Genomic DNA, 15,442 nt, shown 5'->3' on the forward strand with positions numbered 1-15,442 from the left:
AAAACGTAAATTGACCACCGTAAAGAGTTTAAAGGCTGACGTTTTGAGCGTTAGTCCTTCGTCAGAGCGAATCGCTCTGACGAACGAGCGTTAGTCCTTCATCAGAGCGATTCGCTCTGACGAAGGACTAACGCTCAAAACGTCGGCCTTTAAACTCTTTACAGTGGTCAATTTACGTTTTCAACTCAGTTTTTAACACTAAATTACCAAAATACAGGTACTCTTTCCTAGAGTCAGCCGTGGTAATCCGAGCGAGAAGCGGTAAATAATTCTTTCGCGAATCTCATTATGTGTGGGTTTTTTTTTCCGCTCAAGTGACCAACAGTTCTATTTACGCATACAAATGGTGTTTGGTCGTTGGGATATTGATATGCAAAGAGGTAAAAAAAAATTTTTTTAATCAAACAGCTGTCAACACACGACTCTCGATATATTTGCTCGGTTAGCATAGCTGTCACCCATTTTTTTTTTTTTTTCACCGAATACGGAAAATTGAGAATCGTTAAAACTTTTTAATTAACTGTCATACTTTCATACCCCGCCCCGCCTCAAATGTTTAAAGACTTGGAGACGAGGCGAGCGTCAGAACAAACAAGACTCAACAGGGGAGATGATGGTAAAAAAAAAAAAAAAAAGAAAAAAAGATTATCGTGAGGGGTCCGCTGAAAGGAACACCAAAGAATTTTCTGAATGTTAATGGCGGGAAATAACTCAGTCATTGTTGTGTAAAGCACGCCGTTCACTTAACGCATTAGCGGGATTTTACGGTGTCAGCTAGGCATCTAGGTGCTAGGTGCTAAAAAGCACTTTGAAAATCCGGGTTTCGCCATAGCTTTGTAAACAGCGAGGGATGGCGTCGCAGTTTTCGTTTTCGGAGGAAGGTTTGACTGTCAATAGCGGCCGGGAACACATTTTCGCTAGTAACTGTTTGAAAAGGAAACTCGAAGCAAACGGTTGTAATGGATTTTCTTCAGTAGGAGACCATGAGTCAGTTGAGCAGGAATATAATCTCAACAGTGAGGTGAGACAATTTTAAAAAAAACTGGAGCAGTAAGACAACTCTGGTTAAAAAACATTTACCTGCTGAGTGCAATAAATTGACCCAATACTGCGAACAGGATGTTCGTGATCTCCAGAGTTAACCGTTATTACTAATCCAACATGCAGAGGATAGAAATGATTGTTCACAGAAAGCGTACAGCAGTTTGCCTTTCTTTGAATGGTATGCTTATCCTATTTTCGATTTAATTTTTCTTGTAGAAAAGACAGCGGTTTTCAGCCAACAGCAACGGCCATACGGAGTGTCTCGCGAGCGTCAACAATGACGAAAATAGTAATTGCCAGAGTTTTACTCACAATAGGAACATCATGGGAAATGATTCTCTGCTTCAAAATAACGTAGAGTGTGACGCATCGATCGGATGGGAAGAAGTTAAAATGGACTGTGTAAACGAAACAGTTGCTCAAAATCGATCTGCTTGCTGGGAAGAACATGTCACTTCCGCCTGCCCGCCAAATTTGAACAACAACGTTGCTGTTGGAGATGTTTCCGTTGAAATAAGTGGCCGAGAGAGTTCCCCAACGAAAGGATCACCGGCAAGGGAATTTCTACAGACGTTAGTATTATTTTTTTTTTCGGTACACTTGTTTGTCTATAGCTTTATACTGAATTTGTTTGCACCGGTTTAAATTTCATACCAGCTCTTACCTTTCAATTTCATGAAGGTGTCAACCCTCACAACATCACCCCAGTTCACACATATAGGTCATGAGAATGAAGGAAATAATCACCAACTAAACAAGCCCTCGATTGTTACACATTTTCTCCCTGTCAGCACCTTAGGAAATGCATAGGCAACCATATGGAGCATATACATACTGATGTGAGGGTGTTAGGTAATGAGTGACAATTACTCACTGATGTTGATTATGATCACTGAGTACTTTTCTGTAGGATGTAAGTTAGCTTGCTCGATTTTGTCTTTGAAAACAAGCAAAAAGTATTACATTCTGCTGTATGTTTTTCCTCCAAACTGCTTGAGTGCCTTTGTGGTATAGGAATCTTGCACAAAAATCTGGAAAGATTTGCTTTTTTTCTACAAGAATCATTTAACAACTGGTTCATACGTCAGCGTGCGTTACATGTTCATAGAGATATGAAGCATGTGGGAAGTTTGGAGAGCACAAAAGATGAGTAAAAGTTGCTCAAGGCTCGATCAACTCTAGCTTCTTGAGTGCTCTCCAAACTTCCAAAGTGCTTCATATCTCGATGAATGCACAGCTGATGTATGAACCAATTGTTTTATAACATTTTCAACCTAATGGAAAACTTTTTTTTTGTGAGGGATTTGTTTGCTGACGTCATGAACATGCACAATAGGAATATGAAGCACACTTGTGCAATTGAATTTGATTAGACAAATTAACTAGCTATGTTACAAAACTTCTTAAACCAAAACTTTCAAGAGTTATTGGGAGTCTGTACTATTGAAAGAAGAGGGAAAAAGATGAAGTTAGCATAAGCTTGGAGTCAGCAAAGGTGGTAGCTATAAGGAAGCTTTCATTTCTTAGCAAAATTTTGAAAATTATTCAAGATTTCCCAAGGGTAACATGTTCAAAATGCATTTTTTGTTGTTTTCAAGCCATGAATACATTGTTCTCAGGGCTAGTAGGCAATAAATTAACCCATGGTTCATATGCCTCCTGGAATATCTGGAAAGTCTTGGAACTTTATTTGAAATTTTCCAGGACTGGAAAGTCTTGCAAAAAGACTACAGATCCTGGAAAGTCCTGGAAATCTGCCTAACTCAAGCTAGTTTTCAGAATTTACATTATAAGAAATGTTGTAGACTGTAAGGAGAATTGAATTGGAAATCTTGGGAATGATTGGGGTTAAGATAAAACTTGGTGTCCTGGAAAAATCAATCTGAGTTGTAAAAAAGTCCTGGTAAAGTCTTTGAAATTTGTTTCTGAAAAAAGGTTTAAACCCTGTTAACGTTCTGTTTGACAATTTTAAGAGAAATTGGATGTTAGACTCAGGGAATTCATCGTATTCTTGACAACCTATTTACAGTGCTTTCCATTCATTCATTCCTTCATTCAATTGTGTGTTTTAATATATCCAGACACAGGCCAGAGCACCTAATGTATTGCATCCCATCCTACTGTCACCCAGGGGGATTATGGGATGTTATGCTGGAGGTATATCATGGGCTGTAAATCTAAATAGATTTCTACAGCCATTTTGATTGGAAAATTGTAAGGTAAGAGAAACTTTTACTGATAAATGACTTATACAATACAGAGATCTTGTTTTCAGATTGTGTAATGTTACAAAGTGTACCTGCTGATCTATGGCAAAATTCAATGTGAAAGACAATATCACAGCCCTAAAACAACTATTTTTTTCATTGATAGTACAAACCTTGCTCTACTTAAGACAAACAAAGGGAGTTTTTTTGCAGCTAAAATGCTCTTGCCTCATTTTTGCATTTTCAAGCAGTAGTTTTGGCATCTCACAAATCTTGCATTGTACCCTGTGCCATCCCTGAAGTAAAGGCTCTGCCCCCTTTGGCAATCTGAATGGCTAGTTAGCTAGTTGTATGTGCAATTACACATTACATTTACCCTTTTATGCTCTCAGTATTGTTTAATGATATCACTCTAAGAAAAGCATCAGATAATTATAACTGCTAAAACATGGCAGTATACCAACATTCATGTTTAGACAAAAACTTACATGTGCCAAATGCTCCTTCTTTGCAGATGATACATGGACGCAACATAGAAGAGAAAAACAAATCATACATTAAAAATTTTATAAACTTAAAGCTTTGCATGTCATATACATTTAAATTACTATTGTGGCAGGTACTATGTCATATTAAAAGCTTATGCGTTTTAACAGAAAAATTATATAAATACTGATTTTATGAAAAAGTTAACTTTTCCTTAAAGCTTTGGATATCATATACATTTAAATTACTACTGTGGCAGGCACTATGTCGTATTTAAAACTTTGGAGGTTATTATGCAATGTGTTTAACACAAAAATTATATAAATACTGATTTTTTGAAAAAAGTTAATGTTTCCATTATTTTAAATACTTGTGATAATTGTTCTGTAAAACTTTTCACTCTAAGAAGTGGCAAAAAGAGATCTTCTAGAAAATCTGACAACATTTTTAGCAGAAGTGTAAAGAGATCAGAGAAGAATATCAAGGAGTGTCCAGGCTTGTGGCATGGGAGGCATCTGGATTTGGTACACAGGCATTCACAGAGGTAGTGCTCAAAGAGCCTTGTCTTCCCAAACTTGTCTGAAGTACTCTCAAAATTTTGAAATTCTTGGCACACAGGCATACACAGAGGTAGTGCTCAAACAGCCTTATCTTCCCAAGTTGGTCTGGAGTTCTCTCAAAATTTTGAAATTCTTCAGTTACAGAGTGCAATTTCCTGTATTTTGGAGCAGAAACTAATATGATTCATTTCCACTAAAATATCATTTCTGTGGATAATTGATCATGATTTGATGCATTAATCAACAAACAAATCAGTTTTCTAATGCAAATACATAATCTTTTACCTATTCAGTCAAGTTCAAATATATTTTATGTTTGAGAAAACACCTGAGGAAGACATGGGATTGTAACATACATTAGTGTAGCAAAGTTTTCTTCACAGCCAGTTAGTTTGTTTGGTGCCTGGCCCTGAGTGAAATTCTTGAATATGAATCAACACATAATCTTAATCCTTTAACTCCCATAAGTGATCAAGACAGAATTTCTCCTTACAATATTGATACAATATCAAGCAGACAAGTGATGAGAATGATGAAAAATATCAATCAGGAGATCAGTATGTGATTCAATACCAAATCCTCTAGAATTAGGAGATGAGATTTTGGGAGCAAAAGGGTTGAGACAGTTCTCTGAGCTGAAATTATCTAAAATGTGAAGTAGACAGTACGGAGAATATGATGTATATATCTTGGCAGTGAAAGGGTAAAAAAGAACTAATGGTTTTACTTAAATGTCAAGTATTAACCCACAAAATTAGGGGTTTTTACTCAGTAACAGAAAATGAAACCAAACCACTGCTATGTATCACATTTGCTCAAAATTTACTATAAGTGGCACAAAGACTGAGGCTCTGAACCAAAGCACAGAATGATGGAGTATTTGTTCTTGATTATTCTATGGTACAGTTTATGTTCTTGCCATTTTGTAGTCACTTGGGCACTGACATTGTACATGTACATGTACATAGCTTATGTTAGAAAACATAGGTTCTCTTATTTGTAATGTGTTCATTTGTTTAGAAACTGTAAGAAAGAAAACTGCAACAACAACTGTTCAAGGCCATACTGTGCAATTTCAGAAAAAAGGCTTTACTTGTATTCATTATTCATTTTATTTTTTGTACTAGTACTCTTTTTTTCACATGTTGCAAAACTTTTGCATTTTACAGTTTTATTCTGTATTAGCTGTAAAATATCCCAAAAGTTTAAAACGTACAGCTAAACAATGTTACAGTAGCTAAATGTATCTTACATACACACTGCAAAACTACAAACTCTGAAATTTGCCTTAACCAGTTGTTTTGGTATATTTTTTTGGTGAAGTTTTGTTTTTCATTCACAAATTCTTATTTTGTTACTGTTTTTAGAAAGTTTTGAAATATATTTTGGATCTGTTAAGTTAACATGCATTGTTTACCACTTTTCCCATGGTGAAAGCTCTTTGGTGGTTGTAATTTCTATATCATTTTCTTTTCTTTTAATTATTTTTTTATCATACAGACATTATACAGTGTAAAATATTTGCCTTTGCTTATTTTTTGACCCCTCTGTACATTTCAAAAGTTTTTGATTAAGATTCCCAAGCAAATGTGTAGTGTAAATTAAGAATCAATATATATTATGACTTGTAATTTATTACAGTGTGTGACATCACAGAGTGAACTGTTTGCCTGGTAGCTTCTATCTAAGAACAAATATATTTTTATTCAGCATGTAAAATACTATACACTTAATGTATGGTCCCAAAGGAAACTGTTAGTTTTGTTTTCCTAAGAGTCCTGGTGTTTCCTGAGACAAAGTCGAGGGAAAACAAAACTAACTAGTTTCCTGAGGGACCTTACATGAAGTGCATTGTTATATATTTAGACTTTCCTTAAACAGTCATGTGCTGTTGTATTCAGTGCACAGGCAACAAGTGCGCAATTGTATTCCAGTCAGGATGTTTGAATGTGATCAGTGGCACGTTACCTAGAATCAACCAATCACAGTGCTCGTTTTGTTGAGTGAAAGTCCAGGTATATAACAAATATATTTATTTCTTCTACCCTCTGCAATTTTTTTTATCCACCTGCATGCTATTCGTCAAGCAATGTAAAGTGGATGTGGCATGTTCAAAGGGCACGACAAGAATGAAACAGCTGTTGATGTATATTTTTAAGTAGCCAATGCTAAAGAAGTCCATTGGTGGTGAGATTGAAACAATGGAGGAAGAAGCACTGTGATGAATTTTTCTCTTGAAACTAGTTGATTCTGTTAAACTTGATTCTAAAAAAGAAAAGAAAAGTAATCAATGGTTTTTGTACCTCCCTTCCCCCCCTAGCCCCCCTTAGAATTCAAGAGGTCCTCTATGGTAATCCACTTACATATGTGACCCATTCAAGCATCGGCTTGAGTTTAGGGCAAAGGGACTACTCACCATACCCTCCAGAACTCACTTACCCTACCCTGTGGGTGCCCTCTCACCCCCATGGATTGTGGGTAGTTATTGGTCAAAGTATTTCAAGATGGCGGACGTGAATGCGGTGAACCGGCGTCTTTTGGAGATTTCTATATGTGCTCTGCTGCGAGAACAAGGATTTTCATCAGCTTCTAAGATAGCTTTAGAGACCCTTACTGAAATGCTTCAAAGCTGTGAGTGATCAACCATTCCATTTTTTTGTTTTGATTTGGTTACAAGTTTCTGAATCGAACACTGCTTTGAAAGAGATCCTCCTCATAAGAGGTCTTGGGTTTGTCCTTTGAGGTGTTTTTCAGAGGAAACGTAGAAATTTTGCCGATATACTATTCTAGGTTTTTTAAATATCGCCTTCCATTTCGATCAATTGATCCTTCGATTGATCGATCCGTGGAGACATCCGAAGAAAGTTAGAAAACGCATCTCCTGTGATAATGTTTTGCGTCTGATCGCCCTGATCACAATTGTATTTGTTTTGCGTTACACTCTACTTTAGACCTGGGTGAGCTTGGACACAGTTGCAAGCTGAGCTGCGAACTTTCCGCCCGAGTTAAGCCGACTCTAAGTGACGTAAAAGTGGCTCTGATTGATATGGGTATGTATTTCAGCTACCATTCCCCAAAATGCCGGGAACTTGACATTATCCCGAGATCAGAGATAAGTGTTCCAATTCTAGCAACTGAAAGTACATGTAGTTTGTTGAAATCACAAAGATCCATCAATTTTTCAATTGAGGAGCTGTAAGGAATAAAGCTTTCACAAGCAGTACCCAGCAGACTATCTTAACTCTTTACACCCAACAGTATCACCCTTGAATCAAGCAGTAAGGTCATAAGAATAATGGTAAAGCTTGCATACTCAAGAAGCTCTTGATTGTTAGACAAACTCTCCTTGTCAGTACCTTAGGAAATGTACAGAGCACAGTATGGAGAACTTGCATGCTGATGTCAGGGTGTAAAGTGTTAAGTCACGTTGAGCATTTTCCCCTGTCAGTTTTCAATTACCTATAGGCTCTAATCTTAAACTTTTTTGTCAACCTTTACTGAGACCAGTATAAGCTTGCTGACATTGTTTGAGTAGAATGCAGGAGATTCTATCCCTTGTCTGAAAGGATATTACTTGAAGGAGCAGATCAAATGAGAGGAAAGCTGAAGCTTACCAAAAACCTTTCAAAGATTTCAAACATTCTCTGGAGGGTTTCAATAAAGGTTGCCTTCATTTACTAAATTGCAGTTTTAGGGAACCTGGGTTCATTTAGTCCAATAGCACTAATTGCAAATAAATATAACTGTGACATGAATGAAAACTAAAGCAAGTTGTGGTAGATGTGTTGTCCATGGGATTTGTGTGTCTACAGTTTTTCCTATGATCTCTGTGTAGCATATATACAAAGCTGTGCTTGTCAACTGAAATCACTGGATGCCTGAGGGCTCTTGACTCAGAGGTGCAGGGTGCATAGCTTTCGTTTAGGGAAAGCTAGGCAATTTCTCAAATATATAAGTTAGTTGACCTTGGCACAGTCCTGTGTCATCCAAAGTTATGTCATTTCATACATGCTACAGGCTGAAGATGACAGACTATGTACACTCTGCTGGTTATTGTGCACATACATGTACATGTAGAGATATTGTATCTTGATTTACTATAATTTTCTTTCATACAGGTGCAGACCTTGATTCTTTACCACTGTATGGAAAACGGACCAATCGAACTCATGTAAACAACCGTAAGTTGAGTGCAGTAGTTCTAAAATATTGTTTTGTTTATTATGCATTATACAGTTACAGGTATCTCATTAGTATCTCAGCATGTGAATTAATCTTTCTCTAGGTCATATATGAATTGTAAAAGCTCAGTCTTTTCCTTCTCTTGATAAACATAGTAAAGATCTCTTATTGACACCATTAAACAGCATTGGAAATATTTTTGCTTTCTTTATTTTCTTTGCACATATATTTGTAGCTCTGAAGTCTCGCATAACACCAACACCCAAAGCTTTAGCAGCAGGCACTAAACAGACACGGCCAGCTCATATTCCTGCACATCTTCCACCACTTCCAGATCCTCATTCCTACATCAAGACACCAGTAAGTTTTAATTTCAGTTAAGGAAGTGTGAGATAAGGTTTATCTGATAAGTGTGGGGTAAATCACAGAATTATCATTAGAGGCTGGTAGGCAGCAGAAACCCAATGGTTGATTGACTATTTTGCAACAGCTACTATGTGAATTGTAATCAAAAAGACAAAAGACAAAAGGTAACTATTTTTGAGCTGATTCTAACTTCAATGTCTGGCTAAAAAAGTTTTAGACTGTACTCGAATATAACAGGGTAATTAAGTTTTATCAACTGAGTTGATAACATAAGTGGGCCACTGTAAAGAGTTTCAAAGCTCACGCTCAGAGCATTAGCCCTCCAATAGAGTGATTTGCTCTGACAAAGGGCTAATTCTCTGAGCGTGAGCTTTGAAACTCTTTACAGTGGCCAATTTATGTTATCAACTCAGTTGATAATACTAAATTACTCTGTTATACTCTCTCACCGATGCAGCACCACAGTTTCTTTAGAAACGTACCCCCTGTATTCAAATATGTCTGCTACTCCTGAAAATAACGTCTCAGAGAGTTTTAAACTTCAATTTTTTTTCTGAGGAGCATGCCCTGACTTCCCCAGAGAATTGTGTTGTAAAGCTGACATAAAAAATAATTAAATAAACACAAAAGCTGTGTAACATGTGCCATTCTTTAAGTTAAAACTAGTCTTCCTCAAGAAAACAACATGAAAAACCTGAGTGGATAGCCTTTCTTATTTATATCAGTTCTGTAAATGACACTTCAGCTGATGTAGGATGTGTGTTGCTGACTTGCAGGCCTTCAGACAGTCGAGCAAAGAATATCAAGCAGTACGAGAGAAATATGCTGCACAGAGAAAAGATATTGAAGAAGGGTTATCTAAGTAAGTTGGAAACGACAATTTCTTTTTCCTTTCATTTGACACTCTGCTATAAGCTCCTCTCTCTTTTTTCACTCTACAGGTTTTTGGCAAAGACAGCAGAACTTAGCTCTGGGATTTGTGAAGGATTGGACCCACCAACATATCCTTGTGAGTTCCATGGAGTTTTGCATTTTTTTTTGTTACATGCCATGATAAGCTGAATTCTGCACACAGTTTGATTAGTTCTTACTTCTGATGCATGATAATGTCACCATTAACAACATTTTGCTTTGTTATGGTATAAAACAAACAGATTCTCTGTTCTTTGGGTCTTACTGTAGTAGATTACACAAGAGGTCAAGATGTGGTAAGAACATCAGTGACACACATGGCTTCACCTGGAGTGCCAATTTTTTCTTCTTCTTACTGCATGTTGACATCATCTGTGATCTATTAGTTAATAGAAGCTTGACAACAAGGGATCTATTTGTTAACCATCTCACCCACTTTTGAATTTCTCTTCATGGATACTCACATAGTTTCATCCCTGCTTCAGGTCACCTTGACACAATCCACTTTTTTAAAGTTCCCCCCTGTTGATATCACTACTGAATCTATTTAATTTCTGTGTTTTTCCTCTTTGATTGTAAAAGAAAAAATGTTTCAGGGGTGAAATCATGGTAAAAGACTAAATGAGTGGGTAATCAATGGATAATCACTGACATCAGTGAGTAAACTTATGGATAAATTAGAAATCTAGTATGCACCAGAAGGTTCGATTTTGTTTTCGATAACTCAATGTTGTTTACTCATTAAACAGTGGAAATGCTCAAAAAGTAATATTTTGATTACCTATCAATATTTACTCTATTTCGTTTCATCTCAAAACTTTGCGCCATATCCAAATAAACGCGGCTGCACTACTTTTGAAATCAAGTCTATAAGTGCAAACAGTCATGTTATGCTCAATAGTTACTGAAGCTCACGCTTTTCTCAGTAAACTCGTTTCTTCTCATCAGTTCTGTGGAGCACGTCATCTATTATGCTCAAATTACATATCAAGTCAATATATATAAAGTTAAGTGTTAAAAGCTTCAACTTATTTACTCCTTGTCTTCATGCCCCAACCCATTTTGATGATCCTTAGTCAGTGAGAATTTGTGAGTTATTGATGTTTGTATTGAAAACACGGAGGAATCGCGCACGCGCAGCAAATTGCGCAAGTGGTCGCGTAAGTTTCTTTTGGTGACGACATAAGCGAAATCATGTCGTCACAAACGAACTATCAACGTAAAATATCAGTTAGATTCGATTGTTTCTGTAAATGTGTTATTTCTCTCTCGGTTGTAAATACACCAATGATGTACGCTCATGTTCAGAGTGAGATAAAGGAGTTCAACCGTCGTCACTCCGAGAGCAAGGGAGGTAAACTGCACACGGATCCTTCGTTTACACAATCAGCAACCGTCTCAGGTGAAGGCTTCGAAGCAAGAGTACGGTGTTCAAAGCGAATACCACAAAATGAAAAAAACCGCCAACTCAAAAAAATTGTGCAAATAACGAACGACATAATGAATGACATGAGGGTTTTAAGGGAACAAATGAGCAAGGTTTTTGAGGAACAAATGAGCACATTGAGTGTAAAACAGAGGAGCTTATGTATGAATACAAGAGAGCTGTCGTCGATGGCGCCTCCACCAGTTGAAGAACTTGTGATGAGAAATTATAGTGTTAGTGCTGCAGGGGAAACTGCATCAAGATCGACTGAAGTTCTTCATGAGGTGAATTCTGGAAAAATTATCAATAGTTCCCTTGCTGATGATGGTAGCAGGTCGTACTACTTTGGGAATTTAGGTCGTGCTTCAGCTGCTAAAGATGCGATGATGGAACCAAGTTCTATGGAATTCGCACCCGCAGATAGAACCGAAGATCGTAACTTGCCTTGCTTTGTAGACCAGGCGATAAACGCGCTAGTTCACGCGGTGCAGAATATTAACGAGTATTTCCGCCGCGAGTGGAACCTCTTCAATGATATTTTTAAACAGGAAGCTTTTGAAGTGTCACATGTAGCGCCTGCTGTGATTGCTTGTATCAAAGGGGAAGACACTTGCACAGATCATTACTTATCTAGTAGTCATTTGGGCTATTTAAATGAAGATCTAACTCGTTGTGATGACAATAAAATTGTCTCTTGTCATTCTTCAAGCTTAACCTATATTAAATGATTAAAAAATTATTTCATTACTTTTGTCAAAATCGATTCATGAGGATAATGTTTTCTCGTTCTCAATTTGGCCCTAATGACAATGTTATTGTAAAAAAGTAAAAGTGCTGTATGATATACCGTTAATAATTTTATATTTAGCAGTTTGCATATGTAACACTTCCCCAGTCACCTCAGTTAAATTGGACGCGTCACTCAACATTCAGCGACAGTGGTAACAAACCTATTACTACAATCATGTAACCTGCCAAATGCTCCCTTTTATCCCTGATGCATTTAATTCATATCTATTCATCCCCCCTTTTTGTTCTTAAACTTTTCCTCATCCCTTCCGGTTCCACCACGTTTGTTCATTAGATTGCGTTCTACTGTGAACCGCTGGGTGAACATCCATGTTTCGTTTCTACGCATGGTAAGGGCTGTATCTTTGCAATGCTACAGTGTTAACAGAAACGTTTCTGTCCGTAAGCGAGAACCTTTCATGCAAAACTAACGCACTCAACAGCTGTCGGTATGCAGTCGCCTTTTACTGAAAGATGAAGGCTGCATACAAGATTGACTCGCATAGCAATGCTAGAGTATTGCTGTATATACCTCTACTACTTATGCGGAATGGAATGCAGATTTATCAGCGGTAGTCTCCCTCGGGTTCTCGCAGCATTTCGTCGATACCCATTTAAACTCGTGGGTGTTAAAAAGCACTGTGAACATGAGGGAAAATGTCTTGTGGAAGATTACAACACAAAACTCTTCTTTTGGGCTTGAACCTAAAGCCTGTTTCTCGAAAGTTCCGGTAATGACTGGTTCAGAAAAATATCTTTATGTTGTTGTTGTTGTTGTTGTTTTGGTTTATTCCCGCGTTCACATTCTCTATCAGGATATTAGTAATTTAAGATTTAGGGAAATTAAAATATCAGAAATTACCGCAGAATATAATGTTTGTTGAGCTGGTATCGACCCTCCTGCTCCTTATATGTACTAGACTTTAAAATATGGCGTCGAGCCGGCAGAGTTAGAGTGAATTTCGACCAACAGGTTCACAACATTTCTAATCTCAAGTCTCGTCCACTCTCCGGAAAGCTACCTCGACTTTTTATGTATCACCACTTACACGTACCTTTGTTTTACTTTCTTTCAGTGCTTGTGAACGAGTCCAGTGGTCTGCCTTATTTATCTGCGCTTGGAGACTTCGACGACGCCGAGCTGCTTGAACTTGATGAATCCCTTGCTAAAGAAGCACCATCAAGTAGTGTTTTACCAACAAGCTCACAGAACACGGAATCCTTCGATAACCCTTACCTCAGACCAGCCAAGAGAGCGCGAAAAACTATTAAGCCAAGCTGAAGTGCGACAGGCTTTGATCAATTCTCGCTGGTGTCAACTTCACGTTTTGAAAAGAATTGTCAGAAACGGAATTTAAATTTTCTTTATTCTCGTTCTTGTTTGGAAAATATCCGTAGAAGCCTCCAAAGATTTGACCCTTTTCTAGAAAATGATTTTAAGTTTGTTACTTTTTATAGCCCACACGGACGCGAACTTTCATCACAGAAGAGAAATATTACATCTTTTTAATCGCCCATTTGTTGTTACTTGTGCGACTTAAACTTGCCCCCCCCCCCTCCGCCTCACTCCCAGGTCGAGAGGGAATTATCAGTCCCAGTTTGAATATCCACAGCGCTTTTCACCCTGTAACCCCTAAGAGTAATTAGCATCTAATTTCTCCTTACAATATCACCCCTGAATCCTACATTAAGGTCACGAGAATAAAGGAATGATCACCAACTAAATTCTCCTTGTCAGCGCCTTAGGAAATTTACAGAGAACATTACGGAGAATGTGCATACTGATCTTGAGTTTAAAAGGGTTGAGAATGTCACTGTGACCTCATAGGTGTCCCTTCCATACTGCCAGATTTGTCATAACATTAACGATAATACATATCTTTCCTACCTCCACCGATGTCCTGATGATGACAATGAGGGACAAAGGCAGACTTTTTGCAGACCTCTTCGTAAAACTTCCAAAAATATGTATGTGAATGAGCCCCGGGAGCTTTTCGAATAGCTGAAAATGATGAATTCCTTAACCCTTCCATTAGAGCAGCAAACCACGAAGTTTCAATAGCGTGTTACTTTTTTGGTAAATCTTAAAACAGAATGGTAAATCAACAGAATACTCGTACTTGAATAACCTTTGTGATAGAAAAGTCTCCAGTTTTCTTTTTTCCCACTTTTGTTTCCTTTTACTGATTTCTATGAACGTTTCATGCTTCTTTCGCCTATTTTGCGAGACCACGGTTTTCTTATGTTTTCCTTTGAAAATTTGCGCGGGAAATTGACGCGCGGCCGGCCAGAAATGATCACCTCGCGCATGCTTGACGTACGACCGCTGTGAAAACGGCGGAAATGTGAGGCTTCCTCTCAACAACAATGGTTCTTTCGAAACAAGCACGACCTACTTGAACTTATATAATGATAATTAATAATGATAATAAGAATTATATAATAATAATAGGATAGTATGGGGATAATAATAATAATATTAATATGGCGCGATTTCCATGATGTCCAATCGCGCTTTACAATGTACAGTACATAAATTCGATTAAAGTATAAAACATCAGGGAAAATTAAATTTACAAGCTTAAGGAAAACTGCTAATAGGTAAAATGTCTAATAAGTCAGAAAATGATATAATATTATAATTGTAATGCTAAAAAAATTAACCACTAAGATAAGTGTGTCCTTAACTCAGCTAGTTCTTCTCTCATCAATTGTGATAATCGGCCTCTCAATAAGTTAGCCATGGTGAATCAGTGAAATCTGATTACAAACAAATAAAAAATGTTAGAATTTCACATATCAATACTAAATAAATGGAGAACGCTCATCTGTCTGTCTTTCGGTCAGATTAGCTGACTGACTGACTGCCTGGGGGCTGACTGACTGACAGACTGACTGACTGACTAACGGGCTGACTGAGTGGTTAAATAGCTGACTGATTCTTCGCCTGACTTTCCTCTGGTTCTCCAGCTCGCCCGTCTGTCCATCCATCCACGAATTCATCCAATTTGTTTTCGTCCGTCGGTACCATCCTTTTTCCGTTTGTTTGTTTCATCAGTTTGCCTGTTTCTTCGTTCACGCAGTTCTTCGTCCATCTGGTCCTTCGATCGCTCATTTTTTGTTTGTTTGTTTTCTTTGTTTGTTCGTTGATTGATTTGTTCGTTTATTCGTTCGTTTCCATTCATTCAGTCGATCGTTTGCCCGTTATTTCATTTATTTGATTCTTCGTTCTTTCATTCGTTCGTTTGTTTGTTCGTCCAGTTTGTTCTTTCGTCCGCGCGTTTATTAATTCATTCTTCCAACACTGGAAAACTGTACATGTTGATCAATTGGTTGACGGTGATTTTGAAGGACACGCACACGTTGTTTATTGTCAGTAACGCGTTTTCTTTTACTAAATACAAAGGGAAATCTTGTGACTCAGGAATAACGCCTTACAGAATTTTGACCACTGCAATTGTTATTTTACG

At 37.5% G+C, this 15,442-nt stretch overlaps 2 protein-coding genes across 2 annotated transcripts; both read left to right on the forward strand.

Moving 5' to 3' along the window:
* Positions 1–626: 626 nt before the first annotated feature.
* On the forward strand, positions 627–5,956 carry LOC113668464 (uncharacterized). Its single transcript, XM_089200994.1, has 5 exons — positions 627–764; positions 841–1,021; positions 1,261–1,616; positions 3,126–3,263; positions 3,766–5,956. The coding sequence occupies exons 2-4, from the start codon at positions 851–853 to the stop codon at positions 3,217–3,219; spliced, it is 621 nt and encodes a 206-aa protein (XP_089057120.1). The 5' UTR covers positions 627–764; positions 841–850; the 3' UTR covers positions 3,220–3,263; positions 3,766–5,956.
* Positions 5,957–6,683: 727 nt separating this feature from the next.
* LOC113668462 (transcription initiation factor TFIID subunit 8) lies at positions 6,684–13,487 on the forward strand. Its single transcript, XM_027184361.2, has 7 exons — positions 6,684–6,928; positions 7,249–7,347; positions 8,416–8,478; positions 8,715–8,839; positions 9,622–9,707; positions 9,787–9,854; positions 13,049–13,487. The coding sequence occupies exons 1-7, from the start codon at positions 6,802–6,804 to the stop codon at positions 13,252–13,254; spliced, it is 774 nt and encodes a 257-aa protein (XP_027040162.2). The 5' UTR covers positions 6,684–6,801; the 3' UTR covers positions 13,255–13,487.
* Positions 13,488–15,442: the final 1,955 nt, after the last annotated feature.

Source organism: Pocillopora damicornis, chromosome 3 (assembly GCF_964200805.1).
Source record: "Pocillopora damicornis chromosome 3, jaPocDami1.2, whole genome shotgun sequence".
NCBI lineage: Eukaryota > Metazoa > Cnidaria > Anthozoa > Scleractinia > Pocilloporidae > Pocillopora > Pocillopora damicornis.

Coding starts and splice junctions, on each gene's coding strand:
- LOC113668464 (XM_089200994.1), top strand. CDS start 851: ATGGCGTCGCAGTTTTCGTTTTCGGAGGAAGGTTTGACTGTCAATAGC. Junction 1,022..1,260: donor AATATAATCTCAACAGTGAG/GTGAGACAATTT, acceptor TTTTTCTTGTAG/AAAAGACAGCGGTTTTCAGC. Junction 1,617..3,125: donor GCAAGGGAATTTCTACAGAC/GTTAGTATTATT, acceptor TAATATATCCAG/ACACAGGCCAGAGCACCTAA.
- LOC113668462 (XM_027184361.2), top strand. CDS start 6,802: ATGGCGGACGTGAATGCGGTGAACCGGCGTCTTTTGGAGATTTCTATA. Junction 6,929..7,248: donor TACTGAAATGCTTCAAAGCT/GTGAGTGATCAA, acceptor ACTCTACTTTAG/ACCTGGGTGAGCTTGGACAC. Junction 8,479..8,714: donor TCGAACTCATGTAAACAACC/GTAAGTTGAGTG, acceptor ATATATTTGTAG/CTCTGAAGTCTCGCATAACA.